Source organism: Lichenostomus cassidix, chromosome Z (assembly GCF_008360975.1).
Source record: "Lichenostomus cassidix isolate B80296 chromosome Z, HeHo_3.0, whole genome shotgun sequence".
NCBI classification, from domain to species: domain Eukaryota; kingdom Metazoa; phylum Chordata; class Aves; order Passeriformes; family Meliphagidae; genus Lichenostomus; species Lichenostomus cassidix.
The window spans coordinates 639,587-663,499 of NC_139511.1; the positions used below are offsets into that span (position 1 = coordinate 639,587).

General features: G+C 43.0%; 1 protein-coding gene across 4 annotated transcripts in view; it reads left to right on the forward strand.

Annotated features, from left to right (window-relative positions):
* Positions 1-23,913, forward strand: part of MSH3 (mutS homolog 3) — a 91,108-nt gene that overhangs the window by 14,653 nt on the left and 52,542 nt on the right. For all 4 annotated transcript variants that reach the window (XM_085043174.1, XM_085043171.1, XM_085043173.1 and 1 more), the window contains exons 9-10: positions 18,386-18,498; positions 20,262-20,376. In XM_085043174.1, coding sequence (XP_084899300.1) covers positions 18,386-18,498; positions 20,262-20,376 — 228 coding nt within the window. The remainder of the gene's footprint in view (positions 1-18,385; positions 18,499-20,261; positions 20,377-23,913) is intronic.

Here is a 23,913-nt window from a genome sequence, read left to right on the forward strand (position 1 = left end):
ACAGTTTGGGACATCCTCCAGGTGGAATTGCTGTCCCCCTGTGCACGTGGAGTTGTTGCTACAGGGGCATGAAGAGGCAGTTGCAAAGCCCTGTGTCCAAATGCAGTGCACAGCGCTGTTCATGCCCGGAATGATAAATTAGATAAAAAATGTTAGCTTTACTTTTTACAGCAACAGCTGGCCTTTGCAGGCCTTGCCTTGCCCAGCCCTCATGTTTTCATAAACTCCCCCAGGCCAAAGCCCTGGTGAGCTTCCCCAGACTCACAGCTGGTCCAAAGGGGCATTATTTCTTATGTGACTGCAAACAGCATGGAAAACATGCTGTGTTCAGCAGCTCTCTTTGTGGCATTTTTGCACTAATTAGTAACATTTGTGGGTTTAGATTTTTCTTTCCCCCCCATTTGAGATAGAAATTATTAAATGAAGAATGATTAAATCTTGAGCTTGATGCTTGTCCAGTCTCTTGGCTTCAAGAAGTTAACTTTTTACATTGGAAAAACCCCTACCTTATAAAAAGAAGCCGGAAAAGTAAAACTTAAAAGCCTTTGTTTTCATGTTTTGGCAACTATTTGATTTATTATTACAGGATAGATCAAAAACTGTAGGAGGTGATGTGTAAGTTCTGGTACTTTTTTTTGTCCTCTCTGGTTGTGATGTTGCTTGTTTTTTTCTCTTAGTATATATTCTTGTACTGTGATTTTTCACATATGCAAATGGAGAATGACTTCTAAGTTCTTAAAACTGGCGTGCAAGTTTAAATCTTTTTTAAAACTCTATGAATGTTGGCAGCTTTGTTAAAATCCTAGCATTTTCTTTTTAATAAGTACTTCTTTTTTATAATTTATTCATCTTTGAAGCTGACTTGAGACATAACTCTTTCCCTGTGAAGCAGTGGCATTTTGGGTACCTTCGATGTGTTGACTTCTCAGGCATTATTTCTTCCCACATTTCCTGCCCTCGTTGTTAGTGCCAGGAGTTGGAAATCCAGCAGTTTTAATCTGAATGGTGTGGTGGTGTAAACGAGACAGGTGTGGGGGAGAGAGACTGACTGTGTGCCTGTTTGACAGGGAGTGAGGAGAGCAATGCTCTTGAAGTTGTGCTTCCCAGCCCCTCGTGAGCTGAGGAAGAGAAAAAGACCATGAATGTATTTATTTTTCATAAACCCAGAATATATTAGTTTTCCTAATTTTGAAGAGAATGAAACCGAAGTGGGTTTTTATGTGCCATCAGTCTACTGAACTGCAGAAGGGAACAATCTTTCATTCTGTCTTTAGCAGTTTAATTTTGTGCTTGACTGACAGCATTTGTCTCTTCTAACAGATGTTCTTTTCTATGTATGGCAGAGGTAAGAGGCTTTTGGTAAATTAGACTTGTGAGGGCTGTGCTTTAGGCATGGACTCTTCCTCTGGGAATTTGGAATAGTACAAATGATTGTTAGATGTTCAAAACTCAGGTGAATGTTTTCTGAGTTCTTAATAGAGAATTTGAAATCGGAACTGTAATAATTAACTCTGTATTACTTAGCAGCACAGTATTTTTTGATGCAAAAAGATTTTATGTCTGATCCTTGCTTTCAGGTTATGTGAAGACTTTCTGCAGAGAGAGAGATAGATGTACTTAAAAACATTTTGTAGCAAATATACTAGAGTCTGTTCCTATTTTATATCTTGCCTTTCTGTCTGGCTTCTATCAGGTGGAAGAGAGCTGGTTTGTCCTTCCATCCCTCCTGCCTGCTTTACAGCTTTGCTCTGCTTTCTAGAGCTCTTGTCACCTCTTCCTGTCTCTGTCCTTCTGTTTATGTGTCTTGGGTGCCCTTGTCCACACTTCAGCAAGATTCCAGGCACCCCTTGCAGCTTGGCACTGTCCCCTGCAGTGTTGTGGCTGAGGGGACATTTAGGTGGAGAGAGACCAGAGTGTACCAACCTTCTTCATCTGTCACATGCCCTGGGTAGTGCAGGCGCCTGAAAAGGAAGGATAACTTTCCTGGACAACCACATGCCATCTCACTGCTTGCCTTCTATTGCTTTGTGGCTGTGCCTTTTCCTTTTTACTAAACAGGTCTTGTCAGGGCTTGAGGAAGAACCAAGAGAACACTGAATAGCAAAGTGATGTTTGTTTAATCGCAGAAGGGTTTGGGTTGGAAGGGACTTTTATAGGTCATCTAGTTCAACCTCCTGCTTCACATGGACCAGGTGGGTCACTGCCCTGTCTCAGACCTTGAATGTCTCCAGGGATGGAGCATCCACCACTTCTTGGGCAGCCTGTGCCAGGGCTTACCACTCTCATGGTAAAATATTCCTTCCTTATAGCCAGTCTAAATCTACCCTGTTTTAGTTTAAAAGCATAACCCCTTGCCACTGTCTCAACAGAGCCTTCTAAAAACTCTGTCCTCATCTTTCTTCTGTGCCTTCTTTAAGTATTGAAAGGCCACACTGAGGTCACCCCAGAGCTTCTCCTCTGCAGGCTGAGCAATGCCAGCTCTGCCAGCAGAGCTGCTCCATCCTCTGCTCCTGCTGGAGCTCCTCTGGCCTGGCTGCAGAGCTGCAGCTCCTTGCTGTGCTGCCCAGGGCTGGGGCAGCTCTCAGCTCAGCTCTCAGCCCAGCTCAGGGCAGAATCCCCCTGTCTGCTGCCAGCTGGGGCTCAGCCCAGCTCAGGGTTTGGGGTCTCAGCCCAGCTCAGGGTTTGGGGTCTCAGCCCAGCTCAGGGTTTGGGGTCTCAGCCCAGCTCAGGGTTTGGGGTCTCAGCCCAGCTCAGGGTTTGGGGTCTCAGCCCAGCTCAGGGTTTGGGGTCTCAGCTCACCCACTGCACCCCCAGGGCTGCTCCCAGGGCTGCTCCAGCTGCTCATCCCCAGCCTGATCCAGGGGCAGCAGCAGCCCCTGGCCTGGTTGAACCTCCTGAGATTCCCATGGGACACTCCTGGGGTGTGTCCAGCTCCCTCTGGATGCCCCATCCCTCAGGGGTGTCACTGTCCCTCAGCTTGGTGTCCCCTGCCACCCTGCTGAGGGTGCCTGATGCCTCTGTCTGTGTCACTGATGGACGTGTTGAGCCACACTGGTGCCAGCTGACCCTGAGGGACACCACTGGTCACTGATGTCCCCTGAGACTCAGCCTTTGACCACTGCCCTCTGGATGTGCCCATCCAACTGATTCCTGAACAGTCCATCCATCAAATCAATTGCCAGGGCAGTGCTGTATTTACTAGGCAAAAAAACACCAAGGGGGGTAGGGAAGAAAAAAAAAAAGTTTCATTTGAAAGAAAGTGAACTAGGAAGAGATAAAAAAAGCCTTTAATTTAAGGGAGACAGTTGTGTAGCTATCAAAAATCCTTACTTAGATACTTAGAACATTAATTGATTTGTTAAGCTGTTCCAGTTGTCTGAAAAGGTAGCACACACATTTGCATCTTGAAGAAGAGAAGTTATGCCTCACCATAAAGAATTCTGTATATATTGCCAGTCCACTTGTTATTCCTACTGAGTTTAAATTAGGAAGAACTAAAATTCCTAATTTTCCTTTTTGAGAAAAAAACCCCAGCTTGGTTTGTCTCTGAAATATAATGCTAGGATTGGTGCTCTGAGTTAATCTGGTGAAAATACTGTGATAAAGCAGTCTGGGTGTGAGAAATTACACGTGGCCCAACTTTTGAGCCCAGCCAGAGTCAGCCCACAGACTTGACCTGCCACCAGAATCTGCATGCTAATGCCCTTGGGTTGCCTGAGTAAAGAAATGCTTTAATAGCTATCCTAGTCAAATGCTCTTACAATTAACTTCAATTAAGTTGTATTGTGGAATGCATACTTTGGAATCTGTCCAACACTCAAAATCATGATGTAATTTTGTAAGCCGTGGCAGAGGGGAAGCTACCCACTCTATCCATTAAACATCCTGTGGTATGTAATAAGCATCCTGTCAGATGTTACTGGTTGCAAAGTAACACGTTTGGTTTTTAACCTGCCGAGGGAAGGAGTCCCAGAATGGAGTTTCACAGCACCTCTGCAGTGCTGCTGGGGGTGAGTTGTCTCTGTTCCCACAGCCCCTTTCACATGATCATTGCAAAAGTGTTTGTGGCTTCACAGAGAAGTGCAACAGGTAAAACAGAGAAAAGAGAAACCCACAAACACCAAGAAACCTCTTTATTTTAATATAATCCTTTTTTTTTTCTGTTTGTTTTTTAAAGAAAGAGAACTTGTCTTGAGCGTGGCCGTGTTGACTGTGGTACCATTTCAAGTCAGCTGTTGAGACAGGACTCAGCAGGGAGCTGAAATCCCTCTGCTGCATTAAGGAATTAATTTATATTAATGGGGATGTCTGGCTCATCCCTGGCTGTCAGCAGAATCTAGACCAGCACCCTTCATGTTAAGCTGGGTGAAGGGAATTCTTGTGATTTTGTTGGGAACATTCTTATATAGACAGATAATGCCAACAACTTTGTGTGTTTTAAAGAACAGGTACTGAACAAAAAGAAGACCATGTGTCATGTGAGCAAAAATCCTTTATCTGACAAAAAACCTCAGTTTCATTCAGTGGTTTTATTCCTCTACTCCCTCTAATATTGTAACCATTTAATTCTTTTGTAATAATAGAACTTTTGTTATTCAGTTTCCTTAGGCCTTGAGTCACAAAATTTAATAATTTGGAGTAAGTATCCATTGTCTGTAGAATGAAAATACTATTTTTTTCTTCAATTTTTGACTTACTGAAATAAACCCAGGCAGAACAAACACAAAACTCTGGCACCTCTGCTTTCAGCTCACTTCTGTAGAGAAGATGTGCAGCCCTGAGAAATACTTTAAATTATATTTTGAGCTGAACCATTGCCAGCCCCCAAAGTGTAAACACGAGATAAATTGAATTTCAATTTGGATTTCTGATCTGCTTTTTCTTTTTTGTTTTTTTTTTGGTTTTTTTTGTTTTTTTTCTTAAAAGCATACCATTTGGTCCATGCTGCCTTCACCTGTTTCCTTCAAATGTTGTTTTCCATTTGTAAAATAATTTAGGTAGCTTTTTGTTGTTGACTCCTTGATGGCAAATCCTTGGAAAGCAGGAAGAGTGCACATAGTGCCCAGCATCTCTTATGTTCCGTGCTAAATTAACCCATGGGAAGAAGAGGTGCCTTGCCTTTTCACTTGTATTAGCTTTTCTCAGAATGGCAAATTGAGCTATGTAGACATTTCTGGTTAAAATATCCCACTCTCAAATTCCAGGAATGTGGCATTAGAAGAAAATATTTTATATAAAGGGTATACTTAACACTCTTTGTATTTATTCTGTTAGAAATGAGACTGTGTTTATGTGTTTATGCATCTTTCTACATCTCACCGGAAAGTCTGAAATGATTTGCTAAAAGTTAACAATTTGGACTAATCGTGTTTAATGGACTCTTAAATCTGTATTAGCTTACCCAAGGAGACATTAATTGCATGTGTAATTGACCAGCCAGATGCATCCCATTTTCTGTCCAGCAGCCTCTACTAAAGCCACTGCAAAACATCCAAAGCTCTTTATCTGAGGGAGATAAAGGAGGAGTTGCCTGTGCCAAATTCTGCTTTAGCAGTGAGATTGGGGTGATGTTTTCTGAGTTCAGGGTTTTGGGTGAGCAGATCTTCCTGCATGGGGAGAGTGTGTTTTGCCCCTTGGCTTTACAGTGTTCATTCCCAAGCTTGGGAATTACTCTCCCCAGGTGGCAGGAGGGTGTCCAGACCTGTCCCCAGTTCCAGTTTTCCTGCTGGGAGGTGTTTGGGAGCTGCAGGGCCTCATTCTCTGTTGGGAATCTCTGCACTCCCTCCACTGCCCTGGGAGCAGTGGGGATGGCACCACTCACATTTGGTGTCAGAACCACACTTTTCACTGTGCAAGGCAAGTCATGACCAAACTCAGCAGCTTCTCCCTCCTTCCAGAAACCAGAGCTTGGCCTTCCTGTCAACTGACACTGAGCTCTCAGGGTTTGGAGCCTTATTTCAACATTTTTCCACCACTGGCAAGACTTTTTTTTACATTAAATGTATGAGAGGCACATTTCTGTTTGAGGTAGAATTATTAAAAATAGCATGCCATTGATGCACATGACCACAGCCCTGGAGTCTCTTGGTTTTTGAATGGAGAATGAAAGCAGTATTAATTTCCAGGTTAACACCTGTAACAATAAAGGTTCCTGCTCTTTTCTTTCTTCTTGTGTTTTCATTCAGATTACTTCTTAGGGAGTTTCTGGCTTATTCCATACTTGGATTTATTGTCATATCCAGCTCCCTCCTTGCCTCTTAAGAGTTTTGTTGCAAGTACTGCCATGGTTTGACAGGAGTGAAGAAGAACAGCTCCAGTAACAGCAGAGATGAGAGGAGTGGGGTTAGAGCAGAACTTTGCCTGTTGTGTTTAGATTTGAAGGTAGGATCTCAATGAGTGTCTTTGTGAGCTTGGAATTGGGAGTCTTTTTCTTTCAATCATAGCTGGAGAGCTCAGATGGAGACATTTCTGGAAGAAAATCAGGGGCTGTACAATTTTCCAGCCTCAATTGGCTGTAAGGTCATTAGGTACAATGCACTAGAACATCACACAACTGGATCTTTCTTGGAAAAGTGTAAAAAAGGCTTTGCAAGGTACAGGCCGTGTGCAAAGGCAAATTTGGGTTGGTTATTGAAACTTCTTCAGCACAGTGGGTTTGATTTTCAGGATGGACCTGTTTAATACTTGGGGTTTTTTCATGGTCTCCCATGACGTCTGTAATTACAGATGCTGACGTCTGGAAGATCCTGTTGTGGCTTTAAAATTTTTATTTCTGTAGTGTAGAGGGTACTTGAACATGTTAGTGTCCCAAATGTTGAGCCTCCAAATCGAGGGGAAAAAAGGGAAAAACGAAGTAGTTACATAATCTATCATATCCTTTCAGCTGGAGTTGGTTCAAGTGGTTCAGTCACTGGCGTGAGAGGGGAATGAAATGTGAACAGCAAGTTACACATGCCAAAAACTAAAAGAAAAAGAGACTTTGTGCCACAGTCTCAGCTGAAAAACATGGTTGGATATTTGGCTTACATGGTATGTGCTGCCCTTCATTGCAGATGAAGTTTGCCCACAGATAGGGGAAGAACTTCTCTCACCTTGTAGGTGGCTGAAGTCCTCTACAGCAAGACATGCTAAGGGAATTCCTGCATGGAAAATCCCTTAGTTTTCCAAAGAGCATCCACTGCCCAGAGCACAGATGTAGAGTTTGTGAGATGAGGGGAAAGCAGAGGAGCTGAGATCATGGTGTGAGCAGAGCTGTGGGACCAGTTAGCCCAGGTCAGCCCCAGTGCAGAGCTCAGCAGAGGTCTGTGGTTAGCAGCACAATAAATTGTGTGCTCACCTCTCTTCTGGGGCACAGAACAATCTGCTGGGGCAGTGGCTGTGCAGCCAGTCTGTGTGTTCTTGTTGTGCACTAGACCTGCAGATTGTTTATATCACATCTAGTAACTTACACAATTTCTTAGAATAAAGTTTTTCTTAAAATCTTTGGAAAATTTGGCATGGATGAGTTCTCTGGAAATGATGTGTTAGGCAGTTTTGTCCACTTGGGGAAATGCTCAAGGAAGGGAAGCCCTCAGCTTCACAGTATCACCTATCTATTGTTAAATTGGTGTTGAGGGAAAGAATGCAACCTATGGCTGCTTGGTTTTGTCGTTTCATGGTGCACCTCTCGCCAGAATCTGCTCTAGGCTTTTCTCAATCCCCCCAGGGTGGTAGAAGATGCCCTCCTAACTTCCTCTATGCCAAAGAAGTTCAGTTTCCTTTGGCATCATTTGACATATGCTGTAGCCCCCAATAATGGAATGCATTCACCTTGCTGTTTTTCTTTTCCTCTGCAGCCTGAGTGAATGTATTTTCCACCGATTTTTTAATGATGGCTGATACCCAGGGGAGCAGCTACCCAGGGTTTTAAGGTTTGGGTATTCATGAAGTACTTATTTTCAATATAGTTAATTATCAAATACACTAATTCAGAATATCAAGTCTTGAGCAAAAATATCTGGATAAAAGTATCAAAATCCTGAGAACATATTTTGGATTTTTCTGCTTTTTATAATAACTTCTTAGAATAAACAAAGAAGTAAAGGACAATTGCAGGTCTTCTGCCTGAGTGCCATGTGTAATAACCTACCTGCATAGTTTAAAAACATGGTAATATGTATACTTTACTTTCATGTTTCAATTACAATGAAGTATTGCAGGCTAATTTTGATTTTATTTTTTCTGGTTAATTTCTTGAAGTTGGTCTGTAATCTTACATGATACATGAGTATTTATCAAGAGGATTCAGTGGGGGGGATTTTTATTTTTAGTTGTTTTGTGATTTTTGTTTGTTTGGGGTTTTTTGAGATTTTTGTCTTTTTTGTGGCCTTTTTTCGTGGCCTTTTGTCTTCTATTTTTGGTTTTGCATTGCTGTTACGGGAGGTTTGATTTATGTTTCTGGTTGACACCTGCCACCTTGAGAACCCCTGGGTTTCTTGAGGAATGCACGGGAGAAATGTTGGGTTGCTGTTTGTGCTGTGCACTGTGAGCTACAAGGAGGTTTGTGCTGTGCAGGTTGTGTGGGGTGTGAGGTGTTGCCGGGCTGGACACAGGGTGAGCCCTGTGGCCAGTCCTGAGCAGGGCTGGTGTCCAGCAGGGCTGTCTGTGGGGCAGGCAGGGCATGCAGAGAGTGCTCCTGGGGCTTGCAGCTCCTCCACTCCCACTGTGTGCCAAGGGGAGCTGTGCTCCCTGCCTTCTCCCTCCTCCAGACTGTCCCCTGACCCCTCCAGGGCAGCTCTCAAGGGGTTGCTGTAGCTCTGTTGTTACCATCCATGTGTTTGTTGATCAGAAAAGGTTCTGAGCTTCCTCACAGGAAGCTGAAAACCAAGCAGGGGCTCTCCATGTCTCTGGAGTCCACAGGAAGGGGTGTAAGAGCCAGAACAGCAGCTGCATCCCCTCTTGAGAGCCCTGAACCTAAATATTCCAGTGCAGTGATGGGTGGAAAATCCAGGTATGGCTTTCCTGCCTGCAGAGACAATGTGCTTTCTCAGTGAGCTCTGTACTGGGTGTTCAGTGCTCCTTGTAAATTTCCACAGCAATTCTTATGGTGATTATAGAACAGGAATTAGGTTTCTGGGAGTTCTTGGCAGGTAGAGCAGTGGTAGCAGTATGGGAGGTTAGCTCAGAATGATATAAAACAGAGACATGGATGAATCCTGTCTGTCACCATCTCCATTAATTCTTACATAATCCTTGGAAATGATGTTTCATACCTGATGGTGACTTCCATTCAGCTTCCTATTGATGTTGTCAGTCTGTGCTTGTAGAATATCCCTTTGCCAGTTACCTGGGCGAACATGATTCCTACTTCAGCAGTAATCCCTGGAACAGAATCATATTGGGATATATGGGATTGGAGGGACCTCTGGAGCTCCTGCAGCCCAAGGGTCCCTGGAGCAGTGACCCAGCAAGGTGTCCAGCTGGGTTGGCATGTCTCCAGACAGGGACACTCCAGCCCTCCCTGGGCAGCTGTTCCAGGGCTCTGCCCCTCCATGGAAAGCTCTTCCTGCTGCTGGGCTGGAATTGCTGTGCTTTATTTTCTGGCCATGGCTGCTCATGCTGTCCCTGGCACCTCTGAACAGTCTGCCCCATGCTCTGCACCCTTGGAGATGTTGGTATGGATGGATGGATCCCCTCAGCCTTCCCTTCTGCAGCCTGCCCAGCCCAGCTCTGTGCTCAGCACACACATGCTGCACAGCCCAAATCCTCTCTGTGCTCCCCTGGCCTCTCCAGCAGCTCCGTGTCTGTCCTGCCAGTGTGGATTTTCTGTGGCTAATACATTCTGCAGCATCCAGCTTTGTTTTAGGGTTCTTTTTAATCCTTTGGAGAAGTAATTAACTTAAATTTAAGATTCTTTCCAGAACTATGTTGCATTGTAGCCATCTGCTTTTAATTTTTAATTAAACAGTCTCACCTAGGAAACGCTTTTGTTTTCTTGGACAAAGCACTGTGTGTTTCACATATGTGTGTGTATGACCCACATAACTTCCAGTGTTTTCAGGGCCATTGCTGTTTCAAATATATTGAAATTAAAATGCTTTAGAAATTTTTGTGCTCACACACAGCATAAGGAAAGGGTAGATAATTAAAATAATTGGGAAATATTGTTAATCATTGAGCTTGGCTTTGTTCAAGCTGAATTTAGATTGTTATTCTGCTGCTGGGTAAGATGTGTCTTTGAATAAGATGTTTTCTACTGAATGTTTCCTCCACCAGCTTGGTCCTAGAGAGGGATTGTGATGGTGAGTGCGGATGACAGTAGGCAGTGATAGGACAGAAGCACAATGGGTATGACTTCACTGTAAGATCTGGTAGGTGGGAAGCCCTTGCAAAAATATTATAAGAGAGAGAGAGAAAAAAGCTTTGTGCTCTGAAGTTCTTGGTGTTGAAAACGAGATTGTTTCGTGTTGGGGTCAGTCAGGACAGGCCTGGTCAGACAACATGTGTCCTTGTGAAACAAAGCTGTGCACTCACTTTGGGAGAGTGTGAGATGCCCTGATGGAGCTGTGGGGTTCTCAAGAGCTGCTGTTTAGAACAAGGTGATAGTCCACACTTCTGTATTAAAGTTTCCAAACTAATTCTTTCAAGGCTGTTCTTTTATCTTTTCTTTTGGTGTACCTGTCCAGAACTTTTTGGTTTCTTTTAGTCACGCTCTTCCTATTATTTAACTTACTGGTAACATTTTTAACACATTGTAAGGTTTGGTTTTTTTTTTTCTTAAAAGATGCAAGGTAAGGTGGCAATATTTTTAGTTATATAATGTGTAATACAGAACTCACTTTTCTCTCTGCCAACCTATTGTCTGGCCTTGTAGACTTGCTTTTACAAGGCTCTTTTGGTAAAAAGCGTGGTAATTAAAAAAGAAATTAAAATAGTATTAAGTGTCTGCTGCATGTCTTATGGTCAAGTACAAAACCTCTGCACAGCTCCACCACAGAGCCCTCTGTGGGACATCTGGCTCTGCTCTGCACCCTGGGATCCTCACTGACCATCAACATCAAGTTGCTAAACAGTGAAAACAGGAAAACCTGGAGGTGCAGGAGGCAGGTGGTGGAAATCTGTGAGGGAAATCTTGCTGAGCCACTGCAAATAGTGAAATAAAGCTGCTGGCCATAGAGAGGGCTGGAACAGCACTGTGCTGCAAGGCTGAGACAACACTCAGTGCTCCTGAAACTTTCTGGTGACAACCTTCTCTCACATTTTCCCTTAGTCATGCTCTGGGCCTGTCATCCTCACTGTCTTTTCACTTTGCTATTGCTGAGTGATTTAACCGTGCCAAGCCAGCAGATAATGGCATTTCCTCCCTCCCACTGTGGATTCCTTCTGTCATGGAATGCTGCAGTTGCTTGGGTCAGGGTCAGGAGGGCTCTACAGCCATTGCAGAGTGAGGAGAGCAGAGAATCAGAGAATGGTGCTGTGGCAGTCGGGGCACAGTGATGTAGACAGGCACAGAGCAGCAGCTGCAAAGTAATCGAGACCAGACACAATAGTGACAGCTAGTGTTGAATGAAATGGGTAATTACTCCCTTTTCAGAAAGTTTGCTTGTCCAGCTGTGCATTGTTGTGAGAAGTTTAAGACCCACATTAGAAGAAAATACAGAAAATGATCCTGTCTGATGGAAAAGGAAAGAACATAAATAATTATTTTATTTACTACTTGGGGAAAATTTGAGCAACACAAGGATATGAAATGCTCCATCCTTGAGGACCAAAAGGGGAAGAGGGGACTTTGGAATTTGAAAATTATCCCAAAAAACACAATGTGGTGCTCATGTGTTTCACAGCTTGTCAGCGAGGTACAAGAAAGAGAGATGGGGAGGAGCCTTCCACGCCTGATTTTAGGATATACAGCATAAATGTGGGCTTCCATTCATTTCTGTCACCAGTGCAGTTTTCATCTTTGTTGCTCTAATCTAGAAAGGTAGAAATACTTGCATTTCCCAGCAGGGATAATCCCAAGATGTCACGAGCAAATTATTGGCTCTGTGTCCTCACTCTTCCTCAGTCCCACTTTGATTCAGAAACAGCTATCTTTCCATGGTGGGGTGTAATAGGAAGAGCATTATTTCATCAGTGTATTGTATGGCAGATATTAGGCAGGGTTTTCCTGTGTTTTGGTTTGTGGTGTTCTTTTTACATTTGTTTGTTTGTTCGTTTGTGGTTGCTTGGTTTCTGTTGCTGTTTGATTTTTTTCATTGTTGTTGGTTTGTTTTTGATTTGGTTTGGTTTGGAATGGTTTTTTTGTTTTGCTTAATTTGTTTGAAACCCTGCAGAAGAGAGATTTTTGCTGGTTGGCATAATCCTGAATGGAGGAGCAGTTGATTTTGAGGACGAAGTTGTGCAGCTGGTTCTCCATGTTGTCTCCAGCACATCTCTGTGGGATGCAGGTGGAGGGGACCGTGGGACAATCTCATGGCAGGTTGGCCCAGGCTCTTGATGGGGCCAGACAGTGTGAGCTGCATCCTCCCAGGAGGAGGAAGTTAGATGTTGCTGGAGGTGTGGGCAACATTGTGTGCTGGCCCTGCAGAGTTGTGTGATCTGATAGCTGCTCAAGGCACTGCAGGACCCTGCAGGTAGTGCTGGTCACTGGTGGGAGCTGCTCTGTGCTGTCATTTTGCAGTAAACTCTGCATGGCTGGGTGTTGAATGGAAAGAACTTTTACATTAGAGGTGAGGGCTTTGTTTATCCCTGCATTGCTGTTTGTTCACAGCCACACACAATGAACTAAACAGGTACTTGGGTAATTTCTCTGCCACATTTTGAGTCATGTTTTCTAGCATTCTTTGAGGCCACCTCAGTGTGTTTGAGGGGCCTGGAGCTGTGCTGTGTCACTGCCTTTGTGAGAGGTCCTTGAGGCTGAGAGCTGCCAGGGCAGTGCGGAGCTAATGGAGCTGTGCAGAGCACTCACCCATTGCCACAGGGAGCCCCTGATCCTGAGTGCTGCTCTCCAGCCCGTGTGGGTCTGCTCTGTGAGAACACTTCCTTGTGAATCATGCTCTGCAGATCAGCTTTGAGGGTGTGTGAAGGAGTGTGAAATAACCTCCCTGAGACCACGCAGGTACAGCATCTGCGTCTGCTCTGTCTGCAGAATTGGCTCCTCTGCAATTGAGGGAAATTAAATTGATGTGGTGGGATTGTCTTTTTTCCATGTTGACTATTGCTCATCCTGGCTTTTTCTAGGTGCTAATAAATAGTTTTCTAGCAGCTCTTGATCTTTTCTACTTCCAAGACATGAGTGCAGTGTGTCTCATCCTGTTCTTCAGACAGGCAGATGGAAGGAGCCTGAAGAACATTTGTGTCTATTTGTGGATGCAGAAGCTGCTGCAATACAAGTGTGCTTGTGTTTTGTCCTGTGCTACTTAATTCTGCCCTCACAAAAGGGATGCAGTGTCATACAGAGCCTGCATAGCCCTCTGCCCTGTGCTTTTCTTATAACCTCCTTACTCCATTTCCTTGGCAGCTCCTGTCTCAGAGTTCCTAAACCTAAAAGAATGTTTTCTTTGAGTTCTTTGGTTTCAGCCTCCAGGCTTGTCAGTGTGGTTGGAGTTCTATTCAGATGTAACTCTTCCTGAGAGAATCAGAAAATGTGTTGAGAAATGTTGATAATTTAGAGGGAAAAAGGCAAGCAAGGAGTTTTCTCCAAGTTTTTCTGTGTGTGTGTTTATATATTTGTATGTAAGATATATATGCATATGAGTAAGTAGATATACATGTATGTGCATATGTGTGTTAAACTGTCAGAGTGCTTCTGGGCTTTTTATCAACTTCTGGCATTCATGAGGGGTTTGGGATGGGGCATTTTGGAAGCTGTAGGTCCTTTGCAGTAATGTGTTGTATGTAACACATTGATAACATCCATGTGATGATTTCTGTTTGGTTTTCATGGACAGCAGGGATTTGGAGCAGATATTCAGAGAAGGTGACTGTGCTGCTGTTTTCTTGCCATCTGAAGGCTGCTCAGAGCAAATGTGGGGAAGTACTTGACTCTGGCAGGAGAAAAAGCTCTGCTTATAGAAATATATGTGCTCAGTGCCAAAAGAATAACTGCTTGGGAATGTCAGGGAGGCTTTGCTAGAGAAGCTGCTGGAGGTCTGTGCCAAGATTCACCAAAAAAGGAAGGACGGTTGTCCTCCATTCCCACAGACACACTCAAACCCAAATCCCCTGAGCTAGAAGTGATGGCATAACAAAAGTAACACAGTGATGACAAGTAAAGGAAATGCAATTTCTGCTAAGCACATTAATAAGGGAAGATGACACTGTGCTTGGATTTCTGAAAGCAGTAATGCATTCAGGTTGCCTTGCCCTGCTGGGCATTTTTTCCCTATAGTGACAGCCTGGTCATCCCAGCAGAATAAACGATGAGAATTGCAGAGAAAAGAGCAGTTTGAGTGAAATGTGTAGGAAAAATTAAATAAATTATTTGGGCTTTACACCTCTCTGCTTAGCATCAGAAGTAGTAATTTCATACTAAATTTTAGGAGCAGACACCTTCCCAAATACTGCATTGTTGGTGCCCTTGTGTTGTGATACAGGACTGAATAGTGAAATTTTGATGCCTGCACCCTTGCATTTGAATATCCTAAAGCAGAATGGGCATGGCACGATAGTAGTTCAAAGGTAAAATTCTGGAGTTACTTGCTTTATTAAGGAGGTCTTCCTGAATCAATAAGAAATTAATGAGCTTTAAGAAAGCTTAGTTTGGATGTGTTTGTTTTTCAGCAAGTCTTTACTCACTTTGTGCCTGTTTAATTGTGAGTTATAGAGCAGCAATGAAGTCATTCCTGCTTTATTCAGCAAACTGCAGTTAGCTCTCCTGCTAGCTCTCATGCAAGCTCATTCTTAATAAAAGGTGTTATTATTTTTTAGATATCTTGAATTAGTTTCTGTAAATTAGTCTTCTTGAAGTTGTTTTCTTTTAGTTTCTAGCATTTTTTATAAATGTTTTTCTTGAGAGACTTTCCCCTCCAATTGAGTGATCTCTTTTAAATATTCTTCCTACAGCACTTGGTAAACAATGAATTTCAAGTGGATGCATTGAATTGTCAGATAAATAGAGGAATTAAACCCAGCAGTGTTGATCCTTTTTCACTTTGCCAGCAGGGTAACAGAGACATTAGCCCCTGTGGTAATAGAGTCAGAACAGTGTAGGTTAGGATGTACATATTACATTATTACATTTTTACATTATCACACAGTGTGTCCTTTAGGATCCCATCCTTCATGCATCCATCTGTGGGCACGTTGATCCTTGGCTGTGGGTGATGATGTCTCTGAGCAGCTTTTGTAACTCATCTTGTGAGGAGAGACAGCTGTGCATCAAATCCCAGCGTGGGAGGAGCAGGGGGTTCTGCTCAGGGGTTCTGATCAGGGGGTTCTGCTCAGGGGGTTCTGATCAGGGGTTCTGATTAGGAGGGTCTGATCAAGGGTTCTGCTCAGGGGTTCTGATCAGAGGGTTCTGCTCAGGGGGTTCTGCTCAGGGGGTTCTGCTCAGGGGGTTCTGCTCAGGGGTTCTGATCAGAGGGTTCTGCTCAGAGGGTTCTGCTCAGGGGTTCTGATCAGAGGGTTCTGATCAGGGGGTTCTGCTCAGAGGGTTCTGCTCAGGGGTTCTGATTAGGAGGGTCTGATCAAGGGTTCTGCTCAGGGGGTTCTGCTCAGGGGTTCTGATCAGGGGTTCTGATCAGGGGGTTCTGATCAGGGGGTTCTGCTCAGGGGGTTCTGATCAGGGGTTCTGATTAGGAGGGTCTGATCAAGGGTTCTGATCAAGAGGGTCTGATCAGGGGTTCTGCTCAGGGGGTTCTGATCAGGGTTTCTGCTCAGGGGTTCTGCTCAGGGGTTCTGCTCAGGGGGTTCTGCTCAGGGGGTTCTGATCAGGGGCACTGTGGGGCCATTTGTACCCTCAGCTGGGACCCTCCGAGCTCCTGGTCACTCAGGGTCCAGCTCGGGGGACAGAAGGACTGGGCAGGGGAGTGAGGGAGATGGGAGAAGTTGAGTTTCATCACAGGGGAGCCCTGTTGGTGCCAGGGGACTGAGAGGATGCCATGTTTGCAGGGAGCTGGGAAGGCTAGCAGGGAAGCACTGGAGGAGCTGAGCTGCAGCTTGTTTAGAGGTTCTGACAAGAGTGATGTTTACAAAAGTTGATGGCAATTGACTCCTGATTTAAATAGGCATTGGTGGCTGGAGAGATAAAAAAAGCATCAGCATACATGCTGCCTATAGTCAGAAAAATGGCCTTTGGGTGATCATCTTGCTACACAAAGGGCATGAAAACCTTGTGCAGCAAACTTTATTTTCATACATCTTGATAAAATATATTTTTTCCACACACTGAATCTGTAACTTTCAATATTTTTAATCTAAAATATCAGCTGCATGCTCTCAGATAGACAGAATGTCATATATATTTCTGATGTTGCCATATCTAGAATATAAATATTAAAATATGTGAAGATCTTTGCAGATCACTGAGTTGTCTAATTCTAATTTCAAATATTTTCCGTTCATGTAGTTGACAAACAAAAATACTGTATGAAGTCACTCAACCTATATTGATTGTAACTATCATTCTCCAAAGTTTATGGTAAGGAATTAGATAAACATGATTGTGAAAGAGAAGACAATCACAAATGCATTAAAGAAAATGATGCCAATTCATGTTTAAACATTAGAAAACAAACAAATGTGGCATGAAGCATTCAGTGAAATACCCCCCAAGCCTCCTTTTTTGACTTTTGTTCTAAAAATTAGCTCTGCAGACCTTCTTAAGCCTTGCTTTTCTGTAGACATTGTTATGAAAACATAAAGAGGTAGAAATGAAAAATAAAATCTTCATTTTAAATGACTTCTCTAAGTCCCTAGTCACATGTGGTCAACAGAAAGTCCCTGCTGCCTTCCAAGGCTGCCTCAAAGGTCTGTGCTGTGCTAACCACCAGGAGTTACATCCCACCATGGGCAGTGCAGAGCTGAAGGGTGTTTTGTCACAAGGCTGCACTGAAACATGTGCTGATTTAGGAAAAGGAGTGGATGTGCTGGAGCAGGCGATTGGTGAGGCTTGGAGCACGTGGGAAAAGGCTGGAAGAAAACAGCAGATTGGTGTTGGTATTTGCCTTTGCTTGCAGAAGGTTTGCTCATTCTGAGCAGGGCTGGGGAGAGGAGACTCCCAGAGGGTATAAAGCCTGAAAACCTAATTGTCTCAGTCAGTTTTACTAAGGTGGGGGAAAGATCACTGGGTGTGCTGGGACAAGTCTGGTTACTTGGACATGCATTGTGGAAATTACCTCTCATTTTTAGGAGCTGGGCCTCAGAGGGGGATTGATCCTTGCACGTGGGACTACGTAGAATGTGAGGCAGAAAACCTGTCTGTTTGTTTTTTCCTGTGAAGTTGAAAAGCCCTGCAAAAAGGGCATTGATTAGCTTCCATCCTGTAATACCTACACGATCCCTCTCACTGGCATAATGCCAGTCTGCTCAAAGCACTTGGTTAATTCACATCCCGTGGGGGTATGAGAGTGAAGACTCGGAGGCCAAGTAGGCTTTGTGTGTGTGTTTTTGCTGGAGCTTTCTGCTGGCCCCTGGTGCAGTGCTCATTCTGAAGCTGTGCAGTTGTGCTGGGAGGTGACAGGGGCACCATGTGTCCCTTTTGCTGTGTTTTTTAACCAGCATATCTGTTTAATGCTGCATTAGCAGCCTGCAAATTGAAATGATAAAGCAACATCCAGACTTAATTTCAGCAACCAGTTGGGAAAAGCAGCCAGTACAGAAATGTTGCCTCTTGTGAGGTTTGCTGCATTTGCTGGTGCTGTTAAACTGGGAGGACCTGCTGATGTGCTGGCAGGAGTGGGTTATCAGTAATGACATCCTTGGCAGCCTAGACTGCAAAAAGACTAAAAGAAATTAGGCTGTTTAGTTCTACAGCATGAAACAAAGTCTTCAAAGCAAAGGATAATTAAATATGGTAATAGATAGCATAGGAGAATAGCTTAAGTGTTTAACCATCAGAGGTCTTTAAGAAGAGATAATGCAAATACTTGTTATGATTGGTGAAGCCAATTTTGTGTCTACCTTGCAGGGATGCTAGACCACCTCCTGCAGTCTCTCTTGGCTGTGCTTGCTGTTGCTGCTTGGGTTTGCTTGATTTGCACTTTTGCAGTGGTTAGAAGAAACATTTAACAAAACACACCACACCTGGAAATGTTCTCAACCCACTTTAATGGCTCATCTCTTAATTCTTTTCCCATTCAACTCTTAACAAAGCAAAGACAAAAGAAAGGGCACTTTTGTAACTTTCTTCAGTTTTCTTCACGGAGGGAGTGTAAAAAACTGAAAGTCAAGTATTTTTTCTTTGCAGGTTACAGGATGACAGAATTAGGATAGAAAGGATGGAAAACCTTAATTTTGAGTACAGTCATGCTTTCCAGAGGGTTACTGACTTCTATGCAAAAGAAGTGCCTGGTACTACAGGTATGTCCTTCAGATTTTTATGCAAAAGAGGTGCCTGACATTACAGGTCTTTCATTCCAAATATCGTTGAAGCATGCATCCTATTCACCTTTACATCCGTGCAGGTTTTTGGCCACTTTTGCTTAATTTTCTGCCCGGTGGAATCTTTTTGTGAGCCTGGAGGAAAGTGAACATTATTTAAATAGAAATGAATATAGGGCTACCATTGTTTTTTTCTGTAGCTTGAGGGTGTGTGTTTAGACAGATTTAAATTTAAACATATATAGCAGCTGAGGGGGATTATTCAACATCTGAAATGTTGCTTCAAGTTCACAGAATCCCAGGATATCTGGGGCTGAAATAGATCTCTGGAGCTCCTGCAGCCCAAGGGTCCCCTGGAGCAGTGACCCAGCAAGGTGTCCAGCTGGGTTGGCATGTCTCCAGACAGGGACACTCCAGCCCTCCCTGGGCAGCTGTTCCAGGGCTCTGCCCCTCCATGGAAAGCTCTTCCTGCTGCTGGGCTGGAATTGCTGTGCTTTATTTTCTGGCCATGGCTGCTCATGCTGTCCCTGGCACCACTGAAAAGAGTCTGGCACATCCTCTGGCACCCCTTTGAGGTATTAATATGGATTGACATGATCACCTCTCAGTCTTCTCTTCTTTAGACTAAACAGACTCACCTCCCAGTCTCCCATAAGAGATGCTCCAGCCTCTTAATCATCTTTATGGCCTCTGCTGGACCCTCCACATTACCCTTTTCTTTCTTGAATTGTGGAGCCCAGAAATGGACACAGCATTCCAGATGAGGCCTCACCTGGGCAGGGCAGAGGGGCAGGATCCCCTCCCTTATCTGTTGGCCATTCTCTTCCTGATGCACCCCAGGATAGCCCTGGCCCTGCTGGCCCCAGGACACTCTGTCAGCTCAGGGTCACCTTGTCCCCAGCAGCACCCCATGTCCCTCCCTGCAGAGCTGCCCCAGCAGAGCCCCCAGCCCGGGCTGCTGTTGGGGCTGTTCCTGCCCAGGGGCAGCACCTGCACTTGCCCTTGTTGAACCTCACTGGGTTTCTCTGCATCGAGCTCTCTCAAGCATAGTTTCCCCTTGGCAAATCCCTGCTGGCCATTCCTGATGACCATTCTTTGTCCATGTGTGATGATGACCTCCAGAGCCACCTGTCCAGTGACCTTCCCAGGGATTGCAGTGACTGCCTGAGAATTTCCTGGGTCCTCCTCCTTGCCTTCTTTGAGGATGGGAGTAACATTCTCGTTACTAAGTTCTAAAGTTCTCCTATGTGTTATCTGAGAGCAGGAGAACAGCTTTAAAAACATCTCTGGAAAAAGCTGAACTACATGGGTTTTTAAAAATACCAATTTGTGTTGTGATATCGTGGAGTGAGTTTTCATGTTGTTGCAGCTGGAACAGACACTGTAGTAGAGCACTATGTACAAAAATGGATATGTCAGAATTCCATTCTTAGTTTGTGTATTTAGAAGTTTGTTATGCCAACAGTTAGTCATTTTTACGAACAAAAACCCATGGAGTCAAATGTTTTCTGTTTCATGATGTGTTTACACTATTGCAATGTTCTCATTATTTGGAACTGTAAGTGTTATTTTGGAGCCTTGCTTTATGTTGATTTATAGATCGCATAAAACACTGTACATGCATTACAGATTTCCTATTAGAATGAATTGAAAAGCAGATTATGATTTTCTACAATACAGTAGTAGTAGACAGTGAGTTAACAAGAAAATAAACATTTAACAAGAAAAATTATTTTTTTTAGGTCCTCAAAAGCTATCTGTAATACTAAGCTTGGATAAGCCTGTTATTTGCTCTCTGGCAGCAGTAATTGCGTATCTCAAAGAATTTAATTTGGAAAAGATGCTTTACAATCCAAGGTAAGTTGCTATATATAAACTTCCAATTCAAAGCACCCTTCTTGAAAGTTTTAGCAGACAGCTTCCCTGATTGTAATGAATAACCTGCTAGTGATAAACACAGTCTTTGTCAAAATTATACCTTACATTTGGTTTCCTAATCAGAGCTGAATGAATCAAGTGGTTTCTTTCAGTGGTGTTTCATGGAAATCTTTATGAAGTATGTTTGTGTAGACATTACTGTCAGTGATATGAATGAGCATGTATTGCTGCCAAGTGTTACTGAAAACAAACAAGGTGCAAAAACTGGTAGATAGTAGGGAGAAAATTTTAAAGTTTGTTTATATCAGCTATCACATCTCAATCTCAGTTTTATTTTGTACCCAAAATATAGGGCTTTTTTTTGGCAGCTTTAAAAAAAAAAAGTTACTGCTGCAGCTTAGCTTTGCAGATGTTGCTGTATTTTGCCAGCAGAGTGTAAATAATGTTTCCTTTCTATAGCTCTGCAGACAGGTATAAACTCTGGTGTGTTGTAATGTTCAGGCAGTGCTCAGCAGGTCTGTTTGAAATGTTGAATCTAGTTATCAGTTTTAAAGAAAACAGGAATTTAACACATCCTGGCTTTCTGGACAATGCCTTGGCTGGACTCAGTGGTAAGTGGGAGCTGGTCATGACAAAAATTGTTTCTAGATCAGCACCGTTTGTGCAAAGTTACTGCAAAACCACACAGACATGGATGTATAATCTTGTCACCTCCTAAGTGATACCAGCACTTGGGTTTGTTAGATATGCTCAAATGAGTACTCAAGATTTGTGATAGGATTATGCAGGTGGAGTCAAATGAAAATGGGAAGATATTGCTGCTGAAGCTTCTCTTATCCTGTCTTGCATGAGTATAAAACATTGCTATCCTACCTGGCTTAGCTTTGAAAGTATCATTGAGGTTTATTAAATAAAGCAGCTTTATTTGCTGTGGATCCTCTGCAAAATATTCTCCCAGTTGTCCCAGTATTCCTCTGTCCTGGCAGGATTTAGTAAAGTCAGTCTGGCTGCCGACTGGAAACCTAAAATATGTCATTTGTGGATCATTCACATGTTGTATGGGATTCTGAGAGTTTGAAGCCTTATTTTGAGGAGCTCCCTACATTACCAGCTGGATTAAAAAAAATCAACTGCAGATGCCAGCTTTAAACAACGTTTAAGGACTTCCTCCAGTGTCCACCAAAATATTTGGAAATTATAAATGTGCTCTGAATTTTGGGATGGATTTTCTTCCTTAAGTCACCCTTCTCTCCAAGTTGTATTTAAATGTTAACAAAAAGTTTGATGTGCTTATAGACCTCATGAGAAAAAATTCCTGTGGCATCTCCCCTGCTGATCCATCAAGGGGTGTGCTGATCTCTGATGGTGTAGCACTGTGGTGTGCCTGCTCATCTTCTTTCACTACCTTTTTTTTTATCCTTTTTTACAATTTTTAAAAAAAGATTTAATTAAATGTTGTTGGCATAGGTGGAGAAATCTTGTAGAGTTTCTGAGGAAGAAAATGAATTCCAAGGAAATGCCATTTCATGGTCAGCTCATGGGTCACTGCTGGTGCAGTGCTCTGTGTGAAATCACATAGGATGTGAATTTTCTTTCAGCGGGGGAAAATGCAAAATCCATCTCTCGGGTAGAAGTAATTCAGTAGCAGAGGACAAATATAATTATGTGGAGGCTTATGTGGCAGCAGTCAGTCACATTTGTAACAGCTGCATCCTAAAATCAAGTACATTATAGACTGGGAAGGAAAAGCACTAAATCTTAGCGTTGACATTTGCCTGCTGAGGGTTGCTCTAATGGATTTCTGGGGAATGTATGAGCCTCTGAGGAAAAGGCAAAGAAATACTTTATACCTTGGTGATATGAAGAAATAAAATAACATTTTTTTGAGATAACTTTGTGGTCAGGAGCTTGGATTCTGCTGTGGTTGTTTCTAAAGCCTTTATGCTCTGACTACCCAATATTGAGTTCCACTTGCTGTTTGTAGTGTGTCACGGGGATCAACAAACTGAGCCAAATACTGAGGCAAACTCAACTTCAATATTTTCCCTAAAACCTGTGAAATGCTATCTAAATACTGAAAAGTGAAAGACTTTTAAGCAAATGATGTCAGGCTCATGGATCTCCTGAATTAGGAAACAGAAGAGAAATAACTTCCATTGCAGTGTCAAGCAACTTCAAATTCCTAGAAGAATTCAGGTCAGTGAGCATGTACAGATGAGTCAGTGAGCATGAAGTTGGAGCTGGGAGATAGTTTTCAGTTTGTTAATGTGTCACAGGTCTGGATGAAGAAGACCTATTTGATAGAAAGAATGACAGAAAAATTTATTACACCTCTGTACCTTCTTTGGACAAACACTCTTCTTTCTCCCAACTGAAAAAAATTCCATTTTAGTTCAGTAGGAAGCATCATGAAACATCATATAAGTCAAGGAGTACCTCACTGGTGGGGGAAAGCAGGTTTTGCACTAATATTCAGATGAAACTTTTAAATCTACTTTTAAGATCCTAAATAAAGCAAAATATTACAAAGAAATAAAAATATCTACCACAGCAGGACCCTGAGGTGTGGCCAGACTGCTTTAGAGTTCCAGCAGCAAGTAAAAATAGATGTAATAGTGAATGGTACATTCATTTTCTGTTAATCAATGTGTTCTAATAACTTTGCCTACTGAGAGACCTTTATTAGAGGTTTTTGTTAAGAAGCTGGTGCACATCTAGGAGAGGTTTTCACGTAAATTTGAGTACCCAGTTTTGTTTGAAAAATAATCATTTGCATAGCAGTGTCTGAGGAAATGTGTCTTGGTGTATTTCAGTTTTACCTCTGTGTTTTCTAGCATGTTGGAGAGATTGTAGTTTGTAGATTTTGAACAGTGATGGGTGAACTTCAAGAAATGCAGGAAATGATACACAAAAAAAGGGTTTCAGATCAGAAGTTCCAGCCCTGTGGAAATACTCACTAATGAGGTTAAATCTGGTTGATTAAATACAAGTCATAGTCTGGGCTTGACATCCTTTGCTGCATAGATTGTGGTAAATGTCTTTGGTATGAAACCTAAAGAAAACTAATGCTTCTGAAAAATGGAGAGACTTGTTTTTACTTCTTAAAGCTTTTAGGGATTCCTGTATTTCTTGTCTCTGTAAGTTCATTCTCTGGTTTATTTACCCCTAGAGATTTTAAAGACATAGACTCTAGAGGTTTGTGAAAGGCAATTGAGCAAAGAAAATCTGTTGCTTTCAGTACAGTGCCTTGCAGCTTCCCTCAGAAATGTTGGAGATTTGGCAAATTAAAGTAGTTGAAAATTCCTGATCTGAATGACATGCATTCACTTAGTGTGAGATACTCAATATGAAATTTTATTCTCTCCTGTGGAGAAAATAATGAATACAGCATTAAAGCCACCATTCACTGCAAGGTTCTTGAGAGGCAAAATCACAGAATCCCTGACTGGTTTGGGTCAGGAGGGACTAAAAGCCCATCCAGTGCCACCCCTGCCCTGGCAGGCACACCTTCCACTG